The sequence below is a fragment of the Heloderma suspectum genome, chromosome 4 (genome assembly GCF_057233095.1).
Source record: "Heloderma suspectum isolate Gila_16-S chromosome 4, 16-S_ref, whole genome shotgun sequence".
Lineage (NCBI taxonomy): Eukaryota > Metazoa > Chordata > Lepidosauria > Squamata > Helodermatidae > Heloderma > Heloderma suspectum.
Window position 1 is genome coordinate 19,368,453 of NC_139461.1, and position 15,304 is coordinate 19,383,756.

Consider the following 15,304-nt stretch of genomic DNA (forward strand, 5'->3'; position numbering starts at 1 on the left):
TCATTTCTTATATGCAAGTAAATGGAGGTAGAGCCTATACAGCAAAAGCACGTAGATGGGACTCTTATGATTACCCATAAACAGGCTTCAGCCATTGCACTCATCTTGGCAAGAGGAACGAGAGCAGGCCTTGCCCCAGCTATGGAGCTGCAGAGTTTAGCAGAGCTTGTCTCAACAGCAGTCAACCCCACTTCCCATCAGCTCCAAGCAGGGGAGGAAGGCTCTGATAGCCACTGCTTTCAGCCACTGCGCAGGGTTGGTCTCAGAGCCCCAGCACTAAGTACTGGCTGAAATGTCCACTCTCCCTGCCACTATTTCCCACAGGGAAGAGTTCAGGGTTGTGATCAGAACCCCAAATGCCAAGCATCAGCTGAAACCTCTGTTCTCCCTGCAGGCACTTGGGTTCATCTACTACTGGCCTAGCATTCTCCAACCCCGTGTCCTCCAGATGTGTTGGCCATCAGCCCAGGCCAGCATAGCCAATGGTGATGGGATGATGGGAGCTGTAGTCCAAAACACTTGGAGGGCACCTGTTTGGGGAGGGCTGGCTTAAGACCACAAATTGTGTACAAGGCAGAAGTTGGGTCTGAACCCATAATACCAAACCATATATATGACCCCACATTTGCTAGTGCAACGTAACATCCATTTCATAGAGGACAAAGTAGTCAGGCTGAAGGATAAGTATTCTAAGAAACTAAGTACAAGGTAGGGATGGGGCTCTGAGGCCCCGCGCCTTTGAGCCCACATTTTTCTGCCGGCACAGAACATCCATTTCACATAAAACAAGGCACCCAAGTCCACCCTACTTCATGAAATTTACCACCCATTAATTACCCAGTTAGAGCCACAAATCACCTCTAAAATTCCCCCCATTAACATTAACTTCCAACCAGATCACCCCCTATCTAGGGAAGGTTTTTGTTTTAAGAAAGTGTATTTTACTTTTTATATTCATTATTGGTTTAGGGCACAACCCTATACACGATTAGACAGAAAAAAGTCCTACCACTCCAGCATGCCCGAGCCAGCCATGCTAGCAGCGGTAGGACTTTTTTTCCTGTCCAAACATGCACAGCATTGCACCCTTAATCAAACTGCATTTATGACTGCAAGGAGCCTTGAATGCCATTTTTCTTGGGAGAAAGGCAGGGTACAAATAAAACAAATACACAAGGGTGGTGGGAGACACCTCCCCTCCCCCGCCCAGACTTTCATATGGGGGAGGAGCAAAGAGGGTTCTTTTACTTACCCTAATACACGAGGTGGTCGAAAGACTGGGGGGGGGGAATCCCCCCCCTTATACCTTTAAAACAAATTTTAAAAAATAAATCCCCAGCTTCCCACGCTTGGAGCCCACGACGGCTGCCTGGAACTCGACGGCTGCCCGCGCACTTTAAAAACAAGGGCACAAGTGCCTCTGGGAAGGATGGTACGTGATGACGTAGAGAGTACACCAAGCCTCGAGGGTCTTCTCCTTTCCTTCCCAGCAAGGGTGAGGTCCCCATGCAGGCCTTTCTTTCCAACACTTCCGGAATCAAACCCAGCAGGATTTCTTTCTACCACCCAGCAGAGGCTGGTGACTCCTATTTTAGTGGGGGTGTGGATCCGCTGTGGGTTTCAGTCAGAACCAGTCAGAACTTCTTTGATGAGCTTCTGCCGGGCTTTGAAAACCTGGCTGTTCAGGCGGGCATTTGGGGTGGGTTAGGGTTTTTTTTAGAGCAGTGGGGGCTTTTTTGTTTTTTTTGCTCAGTTAATTATGTAAATTTGTTGCTAGTATTGTACACCCCCTGGAGTGGCCGGGTAGCCAGCCAGATGGGCGGCTAATAAATCAAATAAATAAATAAATAAACAAACAAACAAAAACTCCAAGGGAGCTATCCAAAGTGCTGAACCCCACCCCCAAAATTGGTTCAGCACCTTGGATCGTTCTTTTAGAGTTCTGATTGGTTCTGACCGAAACCCAGAGTGGATCCACAGCCCCACTGAAATAGGAGCCACCAGCCTCCACCCTATTTCCCCATGCAGAGCCACAGGGACAGACAAATAAAGGAAAGATTCTTTGTTTTAGATAAAGAGGGCTTGCCTTCCTATGAAGCCGATCGGTGGGAGATTCAGGACAGATAAAAGGAAAGACTTCTTCACAAGGCGCAGGGTTAAACTATGGAATTCACTGCTACAGGATGTAGTGATGGAGGAAAAGGCTATCAGTGGCTACTAGGCTTGAGGGCTATGTGCCACCTCCAGTATCAGATGGTATGCCTCTGTACACCAGTTGCTGGGGAACATGGGCAGGCGGGTGCTGTTGCGCACAGTTAAACTATGGAATTCGCTACCAGAGGATGTAGTGACAGCCACCCATTTGGATGGCTTTAAAGGGGGGGTTGGACAAATTCCTGGAGAAAAAGGCTATCGATGGCTACTAATCCTGATGCCGCTGTGCTACTACCCCCAGTATCCGAGGCAGTGATCCTGTGTACGCCAGTTGCTGGGGAACATGGGTGGGAGGCTGCGGCTGCACTCGTGTCCTGCTTGTGGGTTTCCCGTGCGCAGCTGGTTGGCCATGTTGTGCACAGAGTGCTGGACTAGATGGACCCTCGGTCTGACCCAGCAGGGCTCTTCTCATTTCTCATGTCTCGTCTGAGATTCTGGAGAGCCTCTGGGAGTCAGGGTAGACAATGCTGGGCTGGAGGGAGCAACAGCCTGCCCTGGAATGAGGCAGCTTCCCATGTCCCTGGTCTCCTATGTCCGCCTCCTGACGGACCTCGGTCTGACCCAGCAGGGCTCTTCCGGCGTTCCCGCAGCAAGGAGACGGAGGGAGCCGCGCCGCGCCGCGCCGCTCCGAACTACGCTGCGGCCCAGCGCCGGAGCTTCCCGGAGCGTGACGCGCCCGCGTTCCGCCCCGCCTCCGCGGCCCGCCTCCGCGCCGGGGCCTGCTCTGGTTGCCGTGGCGACGTCGCGCGGCGGCGGCGGCGGCGGCGGGCCATGGCGCGCAGTGAGTGTCCCTGCCGGAGGGAGGGGGCCAGCTTTGCCCGGGGGCCAGCCTGAGAGCCGCGGGGCGGGCCTCGGGGCCCCCGAGAGCCGGCTGGCGGGGCCGCCTGCGTCGCCCCGCAGCCCTCTCGCCGCGCCGGCTCAGCCCCGGGCGAGGGGTTGGTGCGGGACGCGCCCTGCCCTGCGCTGCTCCTTTGTCCCGCCTGCTCGTTGCGCTTGCGCCCCGCCTTTCCCGCGAGGAGCCCAAGGCGCCGCACGTGGGCCGCCTCGGCCTCCCCTCCGTGTCATCCTCACAACAGCCCTGTGGGGTAGGTCAGGCTGAGAGTCAGCGGCCGGCCCGGAGTCACCGGCTGACCTGTGTATGGCCCCGTGGGGACGAGCTCTGATCTGCACTGTTACCGGCTCAGGGCGTTTCTCAAGCTGGGGCGCGAAAAGCACGTGGAGAGGGGCCGTTCTCTAAGCCGAGAGCGTGTGCAGAAGACGTTTGTCATGACAAGGCGTCCAAGAGCATACGCAGAGGGCATTGTCCAAGCAAAGCAGCCAAGAGCATTGCCCAAGCCAAGGAGCCAAGAGCACGTGCAGAGGGAATTTGCCAAGCTAAGAGCGAGTGCGGCGGGCGTTTATCATGTCTGGGGTGTCCACAGCAGCGGGGGGGGGGGGTATTCCTCAAGCTGCTCATGTGAAGAGGAGGTATGAGCCATGGCAGCCTTCCCCAACCTTCTCTGCTGTATATGTGCTGAACTACAACACCCATAATCCACAGCTAGCATGGCCTGAGTAGACCTGATGGGAGTTGTCATCCAACACATCTGGAGGGTACCAGGTTTGGGAAGGCAGACATAGAGCTATGAACCAGAGGATTTGCCCAGAGCGCTATTCCCCCCAAGAAGCCCAGGGGTATTTCTCCAGCCAATGAGACTGAGCATATGCAGAGGGCATAGGGAAAGTGCAGAGGGCATTTCCCAAACCATGAGCATGTGCAAAGGGGATGTCTCCCAAGGCAAGCAGCCAAGAGAATGTGCAAAGTGGTCATTTTCCAACATAAGAGTATGGGTGCTTCCGTTCAAGGCTTTTATTGCTCCATCGCCCTGCCTCATTCACAGAATGTTATTGGAGACATTGTCTTCCACTCGTAACTCTCCTATATGTTACCATCACTTCTTTCATGTTTTTTCTTACTGCAGAAAATCTGTTAAGGAGAAAAAGACAGAATAATTGCACAGTGCTTTCTAGTTGGTAGTGCTAGGAGCCCTCCCATTTGGAAGCACTGCATGTGAATGGAGGGCATGTCATAAAGCAATGAACCAGAGCGTTTTCAGAGAAGATTTCTTAAGCTAAGAAGCCAGTGCTGAGAAAGCATTTCCTTAGCCAAGAGCATGTACAAAACGGGCATTTCTCAAGCCAAGGAGGCAAGAGCATATGCAGAGGGCATTTCCCAAGCAAAGCAGACAAGAGTATATGCAGAGAGTGTTACCAAAGCTAAAGACCCAAGATCATATGCAGAGGGCATTTCCCAAGCTAAGGAGCCATCTGTGGACAGCACACATACATTCTAAGGATCAGTCAGCAGATTGAAACGCTGACTTCTAGACTGATATCAGCTGACAGCACCTCAGTTTAGGAATTAGCCACTGCCTGCAGCAAGGTTTCTCTGTGTCTTGCCCCTCAGCAAATTAGGGCACAATCCTATGCAGATAGGTGGCCGCTTCCAAACTCGGAGGTGACCACCTATCCAATGCAAGGAGAAGCACAGAGGGGATCATTCCCTATACACTTCTCCTGTGCTTTATTTTTGGCTAGACAGCCAATTTTGGGTCTAGCCATGGGTCAGTGGAGTGGGGGAGGAGGCCCCGTTTCAGCTGCTCCACATTCCTCTTGCGAGCGCGGAGCACGGGGCTTTTCCACGCTGCCTGCGAGGCAGCGCGGAAGCGGGGGAAAGTCAGTTCTCCAGGAACCAACCTCGGACCGTGGGCTCCGAGGTTGGTTCCTGGAAAACAAGATATCCTATGGCCATCTAGCCACTGACTAGCAGCCATAGGATTGCTCTCTTACTTAATGATAATGAGTTCAGTTTCTATCTTGCCCCTTGTCAAGGGTGCAGGCTGAGTAATAAAAAGCACTTGTTCCAAAATGTTTTAGTAAGTTCGATATTTTGAATGAAATGTTTTTATATATTGATTATAATAAAAACCATTGCAATGTATTATAGTTCATGTTTTCATCTATATCTTTATATTGTACATTATACTTGTTCAGCTTATTTTGTCATATAACAGTTTTAAAACAGTTGTAAATTAAAATACACATATTACATGGATATATTCAAATAGAAGCGAAACCATGCCTGCCCAATACAGCATTACTGGTTGTATCCCATTCCAAAGAGGAAAGGTTTACAGCAATTCCAGAATGTATTATGTCTTGGACTTTGATAGACACTTTGGTTCTGGAGTGGGGAGATATGAGGCTTGTGGAAGCTGCTTTTTTTTAAATTAGAACCCCAAGGTCCACCAACCAGAGCTAGGTGCAAAATAGTGTCTAATGGGAGCAGAAGGAAGGAACAGAATGCTTCTGAGCACAGAGCAGGAATATGTTTCAGTACCAGGACTGAACTCATAGTACTTTTACACAAAAATCCACTCCTGGTTTTCCCCCAATCTGTCTTCAGCCTATTTTAGAGATGGGGGAAACCTTTTTATTGTTGTTGCTATTGCTAAACAATTGGGAGCCAGAAACCCTTGCTGATCTACTGCAAATCACCTTGAGATCTCATAGATCCTGATCTACCCTGAGATGATGATATAGGGCTCCTGCACACTGAGCTTTTATCCTGCGATTGAGATTGCTCCTTCATGGAAGTTTGCTGGCTCTTTACATGCTGCCATGATCATTCAAGGCATCTCGTGTACTAAATGCCCTTTGTTCCATTTTTAAATAGATCGCAGATAATGAGCTATCAAATTACACCATTGTGTTCCACTTCAGCTTCCTCCTGAAAAGAATAAAAGTGGCAAGAAGAGGAGCAAGATCAATGAAAGATAATGGAAGATGGGGAGAAATATACGGGGGGGAAAGGAAGCATGTGAAAAAGGGAGTCGTTGTGATTCTGCATTTAAAACGGAAGCAGAAAGCCCCGTTTTAAATGCAGGATTTTAGGCTGGTGGAGAGATGCCCAAAGAGGTGGAGACCCGTACTGGATGTTAAGTGTTGTGGACGCCGATATTGGATGTTAAATGCTGTCACAACCTTTATTAAAAAACACACACAACAGCATGGAAATTAAGTGGAAACAGTGCAAAAAAAAATGAGATTAGGCAATGAGCCATCTGTGAGCAACTCATACATCTAGGATGCCCTCCATGGGGCCACCTCCCTGAATGAACTCACCACCTTGGTACCACTGTTGCAACTGCCTATTTGCAGTTGTGGGCAGCAAACTATTTCTCGGGGTGGGGTCACTTGTCTCCTCTCATCCCCCCTCTGGCACTGCTCACGATCAGTAGGCTGTTCCTTTATTATAGACATATTTCCTTTTTGTGAACAGTATGTATGTATCCTAAAATAAGGATGTATGGAAGGCATATATATGTCTCTTTTAAAACAATGTAGTAAAGCATGCTCTCATGAGATCCCACCATTTGGCCAAAGTGAAGTTTTTGGCTGTGATGAGATACATTTCCCAACATAGTGCCTACATTTTATATAGATTAGACAATGCAAATCAAAATGCACAATTAAATCCCACGAGCCAAATGTAGAAAGACATTACCAGACATTTGCTGACTTTGTAGCTGTGGATTTTTCAGTTGAATTTGCTTTTATGAAAAGCTTCTAGAAGAAGGAAAAGAGAGTATATGAAGGTCACTTCTGTATTTCATGTTTCTAAGGAAATGGATGCAGCCTTTCTTCAATGGAAAAAATTGCTTCTATGTACTGATCTTTCTTTCAGTCACAGAAAAACTTATTAGGCAACGGGCAGAGCATAATAGCTGTGAAATCTTTTCCTTGGAAGAAATTTCCTTACACCAACAAAACATAGAGAAAATAGAACATCTTGACAAATGGTGTCGAAATTTAAAAATTCTCTATCTTCAAAACAACTTGATTCCCAAAATTGGTAAGTATAGTTGTTTATGAACTGGATTGATATATTTATCTTTCTGGCTGCTGAAAACTTTCTTAAGATGACATAGAGAAAAAAAGAGTTAAAAATAGGATAAGGGTGCAATCCTATGCATGTAGGACTTCTTCCTGCCTAAATATGCATAGGATTGCGCTTTAAGAAGTTGAAAGCCTGCTACTGCAAGTGTCTGAATTTAGACATAGATATTCACCATCTATGAATGCAACACATTGCAAAGCAGAGGTATGATAGGTCCCTGCCCCAAGGGGCTTACAATGTTAGAACAAACGCAGGGAAACAACGAAGGAAGGGGGAAATGGAGACATGGGTAGGCAGAGGAAAATGTGATTACTTCAACTACAGTTACTTTGGCTTAGTTACAATAAGGTATAGGGACTAGGATGATCCAAAGGCTTCCCAGAAAAACTAAGTTTTAAAGCGGGACTTAAACAATATAATGGAGGTGGTTGCCTGGAGGTGTTGTCAGCGGACGTTCCAGGCATAAGGGGAAGCAAGGGAAAACATCATTTCATAGAATATTACATGTTTGAATGGCTAGGGTGGTGGGGTTGGATGAGCAATGATCTCAGAAAGGGATGTGTGTTGGGATGTAAGTGCAGATAGATAAGGAAGGGGAATGCCATGGAGGGCTTTAAAAGTAAGGACAAGGAGCTTGTGCAGCCTCCTGGAGCAGTCAGGAAGCCAGTGAATGGATTTAAGGAGGGGAGACACATGGCCAGTTCAATGAGAGAGATGAATAATTTTGGTAGCAGAGTTCTGGATGCATGTGAGTGTTTGAAGGTGAGACAACAGAAGACCAGAGATAAGAAGATTGCAGTAGTTAAGGTCAGAGACAACCTGTACATGGACAAGAGTTTTTTGCTAAAAAGCAAAGATGTTGTAATGTTTTGTAATGTAAAGGGAGGGAGAATTAACAAGATCTGGTGACAGGCTGAATTTGGCAGGGAGGGGGCAAAGGAGAAAGAAAAGTCAAAGAGAAAATCAAGGCTTTGTGCCTGATCAACCAGGTTGATGCTGACATCTGCATATGTCTACAAGGAGATGAGGGCTTGGGGAAAATGATGAGAAGTTTGGTCTTGGGCATATTAAGCCTGAGATGATGATGAACCATTGAATTATTAGAGAGCTAGTTGGAGATGCAGGATTGGATGGAGGGCAGAAGATCTGGGGTAGAGATGAGTGCCATCAGGGTAGAGCCATGGGAAGTGAAGCTACCCAGGGACAAAATATTTTGAACAGGAAAGGGCCAAGTACAGAGCCTGGAGGAACCCCAGCGAAGGGAGGGAAAACAGGAAGAGTATCCTATGAAGGCACTGAAAAGTGATTAGGCAGGTAGGAAGAGAACCACCTGAGGACAGAACTACAGAGACTTAGGGTGCAATCCTATCCAGATAGGTGGCCGCCTCCCAACTCAGAAGCAACTGCCTATCCAAAGCAGGGAAGGAGAAGCACAGAGGGGATTGTTCCCTCCGCACTCTTCCTGCCCTGCATTTTTGGCTAGACAGCCGCGGGTGGGTGGAGCAGGCATTTCCATTGGATGTGTCGTACAGGCATTTCCACCCCACCCCCGGAATGCCCCCAGCCACGCTCCTTTCCTGCCACTTGGAGCGTGGAGGATGGGGCTGTTCGGCGCTGCCTCTGAGGCAGCGCAGAAGTGGGGCGAGGTTGCCCGCATCCTCTGTGTCAAAAGTGTTGAAAACAGAAGATATTGGGGAATTATTTACACTGATCAAGACTTTATCTTCGCAATTTATGGAACAAGTCAAAAGGTTGGATTTAATCCAAAATTGCATCACCGCCCTGGAAGGAGCTGTAGATTTAATTAATGCGTCACGGCAAAAAATGGAGACGAAAATTAATGAGCTTGAAGACCGAGTGGCAGGAAATGAAACTACGACACAAATTTGTTTTAAAAATAGCTCTGATAGAATTTCTCAACTGGAGGCCTTCACGAAAGGATCCAATGTACATATTATTGGGATTAAAAATCTGCCTAATGATGTAAAATTGCCTATTTTTGTGGATAAACTTTTGCATGAGATACTCCCTATTCCATCTGATTATTTACTTGATATTGAGCAGGCATTTCGTGTGCCAAATGCTAAAGGGACTGATTACACGATCACAGCTCAATTTGCAAAAGTCTCCACAAAGAATTATATCCTGCGTTTGGCAAGGGAGGCTGGAAGCCTTTCCTGGAAACAAGATAAAGTTATGTTATTTCCAGACTACATCAAAGAGGTGGTGAATAAAAGAAGGCAATTTATCAAAGCAAAGAATATGGCAAAACAAATGAACTTACAATATTACTTAAAATATCCTGCTACACTTTGTATTGTGTCTGAAGGTCAGATGAAGAAGTTTCTAAATCATGAAATGGCGGAGGTATGGCTAAATGTAACAATGCGTGAGAATTCTGTTACAGCCCCATGAACTGGAATCTTTAAACAAGCTTTGTTAACTGTTTGTGTTTAGTCCACATGATCCAGGCTAATTCAGAAGATAAATGATTATATTTATATTGGTTTACTCTCTTTCATCTTTTATTTTTTCTTGCTTTTCTTTATATTTTTATTTTAAAATAGATAATATATCTCGTATAAAATATATTCCTGATGGTTGAAGGTTTATATTTATTATTATATAATATTCTCTCTCTCTCTCTCTCTCTCTCTCTCTCTCTCTCTATATATATATATATATATATATAATTACTAATAATATAGGCTTTCGGGAATGAATTGTAGACCTGTTTCTTTGATATAATATTGGTGATATGATCTAGAAATGTAAGGTTGTTTATTAAACTGTAAGATTGTTAAAGTTATAGATATAGTTTTTAAAATAGAATGGCATCGGAGGCCGGGGGATGTTGGAGTTTAACCTCAATTCTTTAAGTGGGAGGGGGAGGGGAGGGAATTTTTCTTTTCACTTTCTTTCCTCCTCCCTTTTCCCTATTTTTTCTTTTTTTCTCTCTTTTTTCTTCTCTCTTTGTTATTGTGGTGTCCTCATCAGAATATTGTACTGTTGGGAAATTGAAGTATTGATTAGGTTGTTGGTAATTTTGGTATTGTTTATTTCATTTATAAAAATAAAATAAATACAAATATATTCAAAAAAAAGAAGAAGTCAGGGGAGGTCGGTTCCCAGAAAACAAGATACCCTATGGCTGTCTAGCCGCTGTCTAGCAGCCATAGGATTGCTCCCTCCAGGAATGATCCTATGCATGTTTAGACAGAAGAAAGTCCTACAACTCCCAGCATGCCCCAGCCAGTATGGCTGGCTGGGGCATGCTGGGAGTTGTAGAACTTTCTTCTGTCTAAATATGCATAGGATTGTACCCTTAAAGAATAAAGGCAATCAAGTAGGAGAGCGTGATGAACTGTATCAAAGTCAGCAGAAAGGTCAACAAGGAGGCCTTTGAATTTGGCAGTAACAGGGTCTGTTATTTTCATGGAAGCAGTTTTGTGAGAGTGTAGGGGGTGAAATCCTGATTGGACGGGGTCAAAATGTGTGATGAGAGAAAGTTTAGCAGAAATAAGCAGAATGCTACAGGAGTTTGGAGATAAAAGGAAGAAGATAAATCAGCTGGTAGTTGGAGAGGGAGGATAGGTTAAGGAATGAATTTTTTTTGAGAATCGGGGAAATGTTTGTTTGAATGCTGAAATGAGGGAACCAGAGGAGACAGATAAGTTGATAAAGTAGTGAATAATGGCAAGAGAGATGGCAGCTAGAAGCTAAGAGGGTGCAGGATCAAGGGGACATGTGGAATGGTTAGATGACGGTAAGCAGAGTAGTCAGCTCATCAAATGTGACAGGGATGGAAGGGTAGGGGGAGATGCTGGAGGAGGGAGAGATGGAAGAGATAGGTCAGAAGAAGAGATAGGTCAGAGTGTATGGATTCAATTTTAGCATTGAAGGAGGACGTAAAATCTTGAGCACAGAGTGAGGAAGAGAGAAGTGAAGGAGTAGGTCTTAGCAAGACATGAAACGATAGAGAAGAGGCATTTGGGATTCCTAGAATTGGAGTGGATCAGAGAGGAAGTGTTGTTTATCTAGTTTGATGGTAGGGGGATATCGTCTACTGTTGTGGATCAGAGAGCAGGATTGAAGCTGCAACCCTATACCCTTTTACTTGGGAGTAAGCTCCATTGAACTCAGTGGGTCTTCTGTGTAGCCATGGATAGGGTTGCGCTATAGGTACTCAACAAATCCAGGCTTTACTATATTTATAAAGAATAATATTTATTATTCAAAGTTAGCATTATAATTATGCATCATCTACTTTTGTGAGACAGAGAAGCAAGATTAAATATACAGCAAATCTACATATTACTAATATTTGCTGTTTATTTTGATTTCAGTCCCACCCTATCTCAGAGACTTGTGGTTTATAACTTACCTCAGATCGGCAACAGTGTATCTTTAAAAGTGTAATATAAGAATCCTTAAGATAAAATACAGCATAGTCAAGCAAAATTAAAAACGTTTCTTCCCCATCCCAACCCATTTCAAAGCCTCGCAGTGCTTGGGTTTGGGCAGCATGCTAAGGTGAGGGAGCAGTCGACAGAAACTCCTTTCTGCCCCAACCCTCACACGGCACATGTCTATAAAGAACCTTGCTGGTTGTTTTCTAACCTATGAGTACATTGAGATTAAGGTCTGTGTTACTCAAGTGGAGTATGTACCTCCTACAATATTTTATTGATTTATATTAAAATGTATATGCTGTTTTCCAGTACAAAGAGGCAGCTTACAAAACAATAAAGCACACACAAAAGAAAAATTTAAACAACAACATAACCATAAAAACGAGCAGCAGAAAAAAATGAGGAAGAGGAGCTGGGAAATAGCCAGCATCAACAATGAAAACCACCTGGTTCTGTTCCAGTTAGTGGTCATAGCCAAATGGTGTTTCAAGGCCAAGCAGGGATTCCAGCAGAAGTTCAGGCTCAAGCAGAATCATGGACAGCTCGAACTGACACTCAGGCTGGAAATTCACACACACGCATTCATAGCAGACTCAAATGTTGCTTCAGCATCAGTCTAGGGTTCTCTCAGGCTTAAATATGGCTGTGGCGCAGTCTAAATCCTTGACTCTGCTCTCATTGGGGAAGGCCTCCTGGGTTTAAAGGGGCCTTCCTCAACTGAGCAAGTGTTGGCTCTGCCAGCATTGGGAGGACCGTGACTCTGTTTCAGCTTCCAGGCTGGAGTCCGCAGATTCCAAAGATGACGGTAGCGTGGCCTCTTCAGGCCATGGAAGTAGTGGCAAGACCATCTTCTTGGGTTCTGCATGCCCTGGGGCTTCTAGGTGAGCGGACTGTCCAGGGCAATTTCCCCCGCTGCTCTACTTCTTCCTTGGATTCCCAGACTCATTCCTTGAATGTGGGGAGTCAAAGATCCTGATGTCATGACACAAATTGGGAAGTCATTTGTTGACTAGTAAAAGACTTCCAGAATAATCTACCTTTCGGAAAATTGACAGGGAAGGGGATTCATGAGTTTCCTGTGGGGTGGATATTGTAGACATGGTTTTATTCTGATTCTTCTGTTATTTTGTGTTTTTAAGCTTTTCTATTTTATATTGTTTGATGCTGCGCTTTGTGGTTTTAATTTTTGTGAACCACCCAGAGGGCTTCAGCTATTGGGCAGTATGGAAATGAATGAATGAATGAATGAATGAATGAATGAATGAATGATACATGGTCCTAATTCCAGGTAAGGCTGGGAAAGCCTCCTCTCTGTGACCCAGGAGAGCCACTGTCAGTCAGTGGGGACAATACTTTTGGTCCAACTCTGTTTGGACATTCCCAAATGGGAAGGAAGAAATCACCCCCACCAAATTGGGGAACATTGGGAGAAATTTCTGTGAATTTCGTGTGTGTGTGTTGGCTTAAATTACTGTAAGATGAAGTTGTTGAGTGAATTGTTTTCCCTCTCCCTGTTTTTTACATTCAGAAAAGCCCTACTGATTGCTCAACACAGCCTACAAGACTCTCCCAGGTTTTCCTGCTGCATTTCCTCTCCTTCTCTCTATCAGATCCCAATGGAAACAATGCTGTGTGTAGAATTAGATAGGAAGTGGAAATCTATCAGGAAAGCTTGGGAGAATCTTGCTGGCTACAACTAGCAGCTGGCAAGGCTATTTTTAAGCCTAAAAAAAAAAAAAAAGCGGGGGGACCCGTTCAGCTACCTTACCTTACAGTAAATAAGCCAAACCCACTGAAATTCACAGGAATTTATCCTAACCCCCAAAGCACTTGAAAACCCTCCCCTGTGGGGGGTGGGGGTGGGAATGGTCCTGCAAAAATAGGAAGGGACTTTCATCCTACCTTTAGACAATACTGAGCTAGATGTGTGATCTGACTAGGTATAAGGCAGCTTCCTATATTCCTGGGAAGCAGTGTGGGAGCAACATTAGAGACAGTAGGAAACACACTGCTCAATGGATGCGTAAATCAAATCTGCAGAGACACACGCAATATTTGAAAAAGAAATAACTGCGAGTTCTTCACCAACAACTTGAGTCCTGCTCCTCAGGGCTTGATAATTTGTGTGACAGATGTAAATGTCTCTGTCCCCACAATTCAAGCAGGCTGTACATCATCAGTTTATATATTCATATTTAGCTTTTAAAAAGGCAACATAAAAACAGAACAAAAAAGAGTTGCAAAATGTTCCAGGGTTTTCATAGCATAGCCAGTTTTTTCATAGCTCAATCCTGAAAAGGAAAAGGTATATTTCTAGTGAATAGGATGAGGTACTTCCAAACAGGTCCCATTGCGCTCAGAACCTTTTTACAAAAAATCTTGACAGTAAAATCACATTGAAGTCTAGAGTCAGGAACAAGCATAATGTGGTTTCTGTGTGATGCCAGTAACATTCAGGCAGGGGTTTATGCCCTAGGCCTTATCTCTCCAGTCACCCTTTGGTGTCACCCTTCAGCAACTGCTTTCCAGGCAACAGTTTCTACTGTGGACCACTGAGGTAAAAGTGTAAGGATGAATTGCTGGAAGTTGCTCACCTCTTGATAGATGCAAATCTTCTTTTGCTGTCTGATAATTTTGTCTTGGTTGTGCTGAAGCACCTTCAAGAAATAGCAACAAAGCTTTTGATGTCATCTTATAAATTCCATAGATATATGGAAGTAAAAGTGGCAAATAGTTCTGATAATGGCAATCCTCCAAACAAACAAACAAAAAATCTACAGGCATCATGGAAAGTAAAATGTTTCCATGATGTCTACTTACTCCTTGAAGTGAATTCAGTCATCAGTCCTTTGAGTTTCAAGAATGTAGAACTGGATAGTTTGACTTACTCCGCTGAATCCCTGGAATGATAGGCACCTCCATCTCTTCATTTAGCTTTTGGATAAGAAGCTCCTTAATTCAGGTTTTTATTATTTCATTGTGCTTTGCTTTTTCCAACATAGAAGTACTGTGTGCTTAATCCACAAGCTAGAATTTCACTGAACAAAGTGAAATACTACACTGTTTTTTTGGTATTTTAAAAAACATCTTTTCTGTCTGTTTTAATTTTTATTTAGTTGGTAATTATTAAAAAGGTATTAACTACTGTATGAAGTTAGAAATGCTAAGCCTGTCCTTGCAAATTGAAATGCATAATAAATTCTGTTACAGAAAATGTTAGCAGACTGAAGAAACTTGAATATTTAAATTTGGCTTTAAATAACATTGAAAAAATTGAAAATTTGGAAGGTAAGATCTTTGCTTCTGTAAGTCTTGCTTGTTAATATGGGAAGGATTTATATGTGTTTCATGTAATCTGTTCAGTTAGCAAAGTAACAGTTGCTTGCTCAGATAATGCATTTAGGCTGCATTCCTATGCACACGTAACTAGTAGTTAGCCTCACCAAACACAGTGGGGATTACTTCTGAGTAGGGATGTTGGAGAAATCTTCCACAGACTCCAGTGAGGCCAGATTCTTTAGAATCCGGCCCCCTGGAGTCCATGGCGGAACGGACTACCCCCCCGCCACCTCCCGAAATCCCCCCCAGGATGGACCTACCTGATGACGGCGGCGGCTCTGGGTAGTCTTCCTTCCACTGTCATCTTCGGATGCAAATGGCATCCGGCTAAGGGGATGCCAGTTGTGTCCACTGCCATTGCCTTGATAGGCTACGTAAGTATTTACATAGCCTATCACGG

The 15,304-nt window shown here is 44.8% G+C and overlaps 1 protein-coding gene across 1 annotated transcript in view; it reads left to right on the top strand.

Moving 5' to 3' along the window:
• Positions 1 to 2,947: 2,947 nt before the first annotated feature.
• Positions 2,948 to 15,304, top strand: part of DNAAF11 (dynein axonemal assembly factor 11) — a 52,321-nt gene continuing 39,964 nt past the window's right edge. The window contains exons 1-3 of the mRNA XM_084848764.1: positions 2,948 to 2,995; positions 6,941 to 7,108; positions 14,776 to 14,853. Of these exons, the coding sequence (XP_084704890.1) occupies positions 2,986 to 2,995; positions 6,941 to 7,108; positions 14,776 to 14,853 (256 nt within the window). The 5' untranslated portion in view covers positions 2,948 to 2,985. The remainder of the gene's footprint in view (positions 2,996 to 6,940; positions 7,109 to 14,775; positions 14,854 to 15,304) is intronic.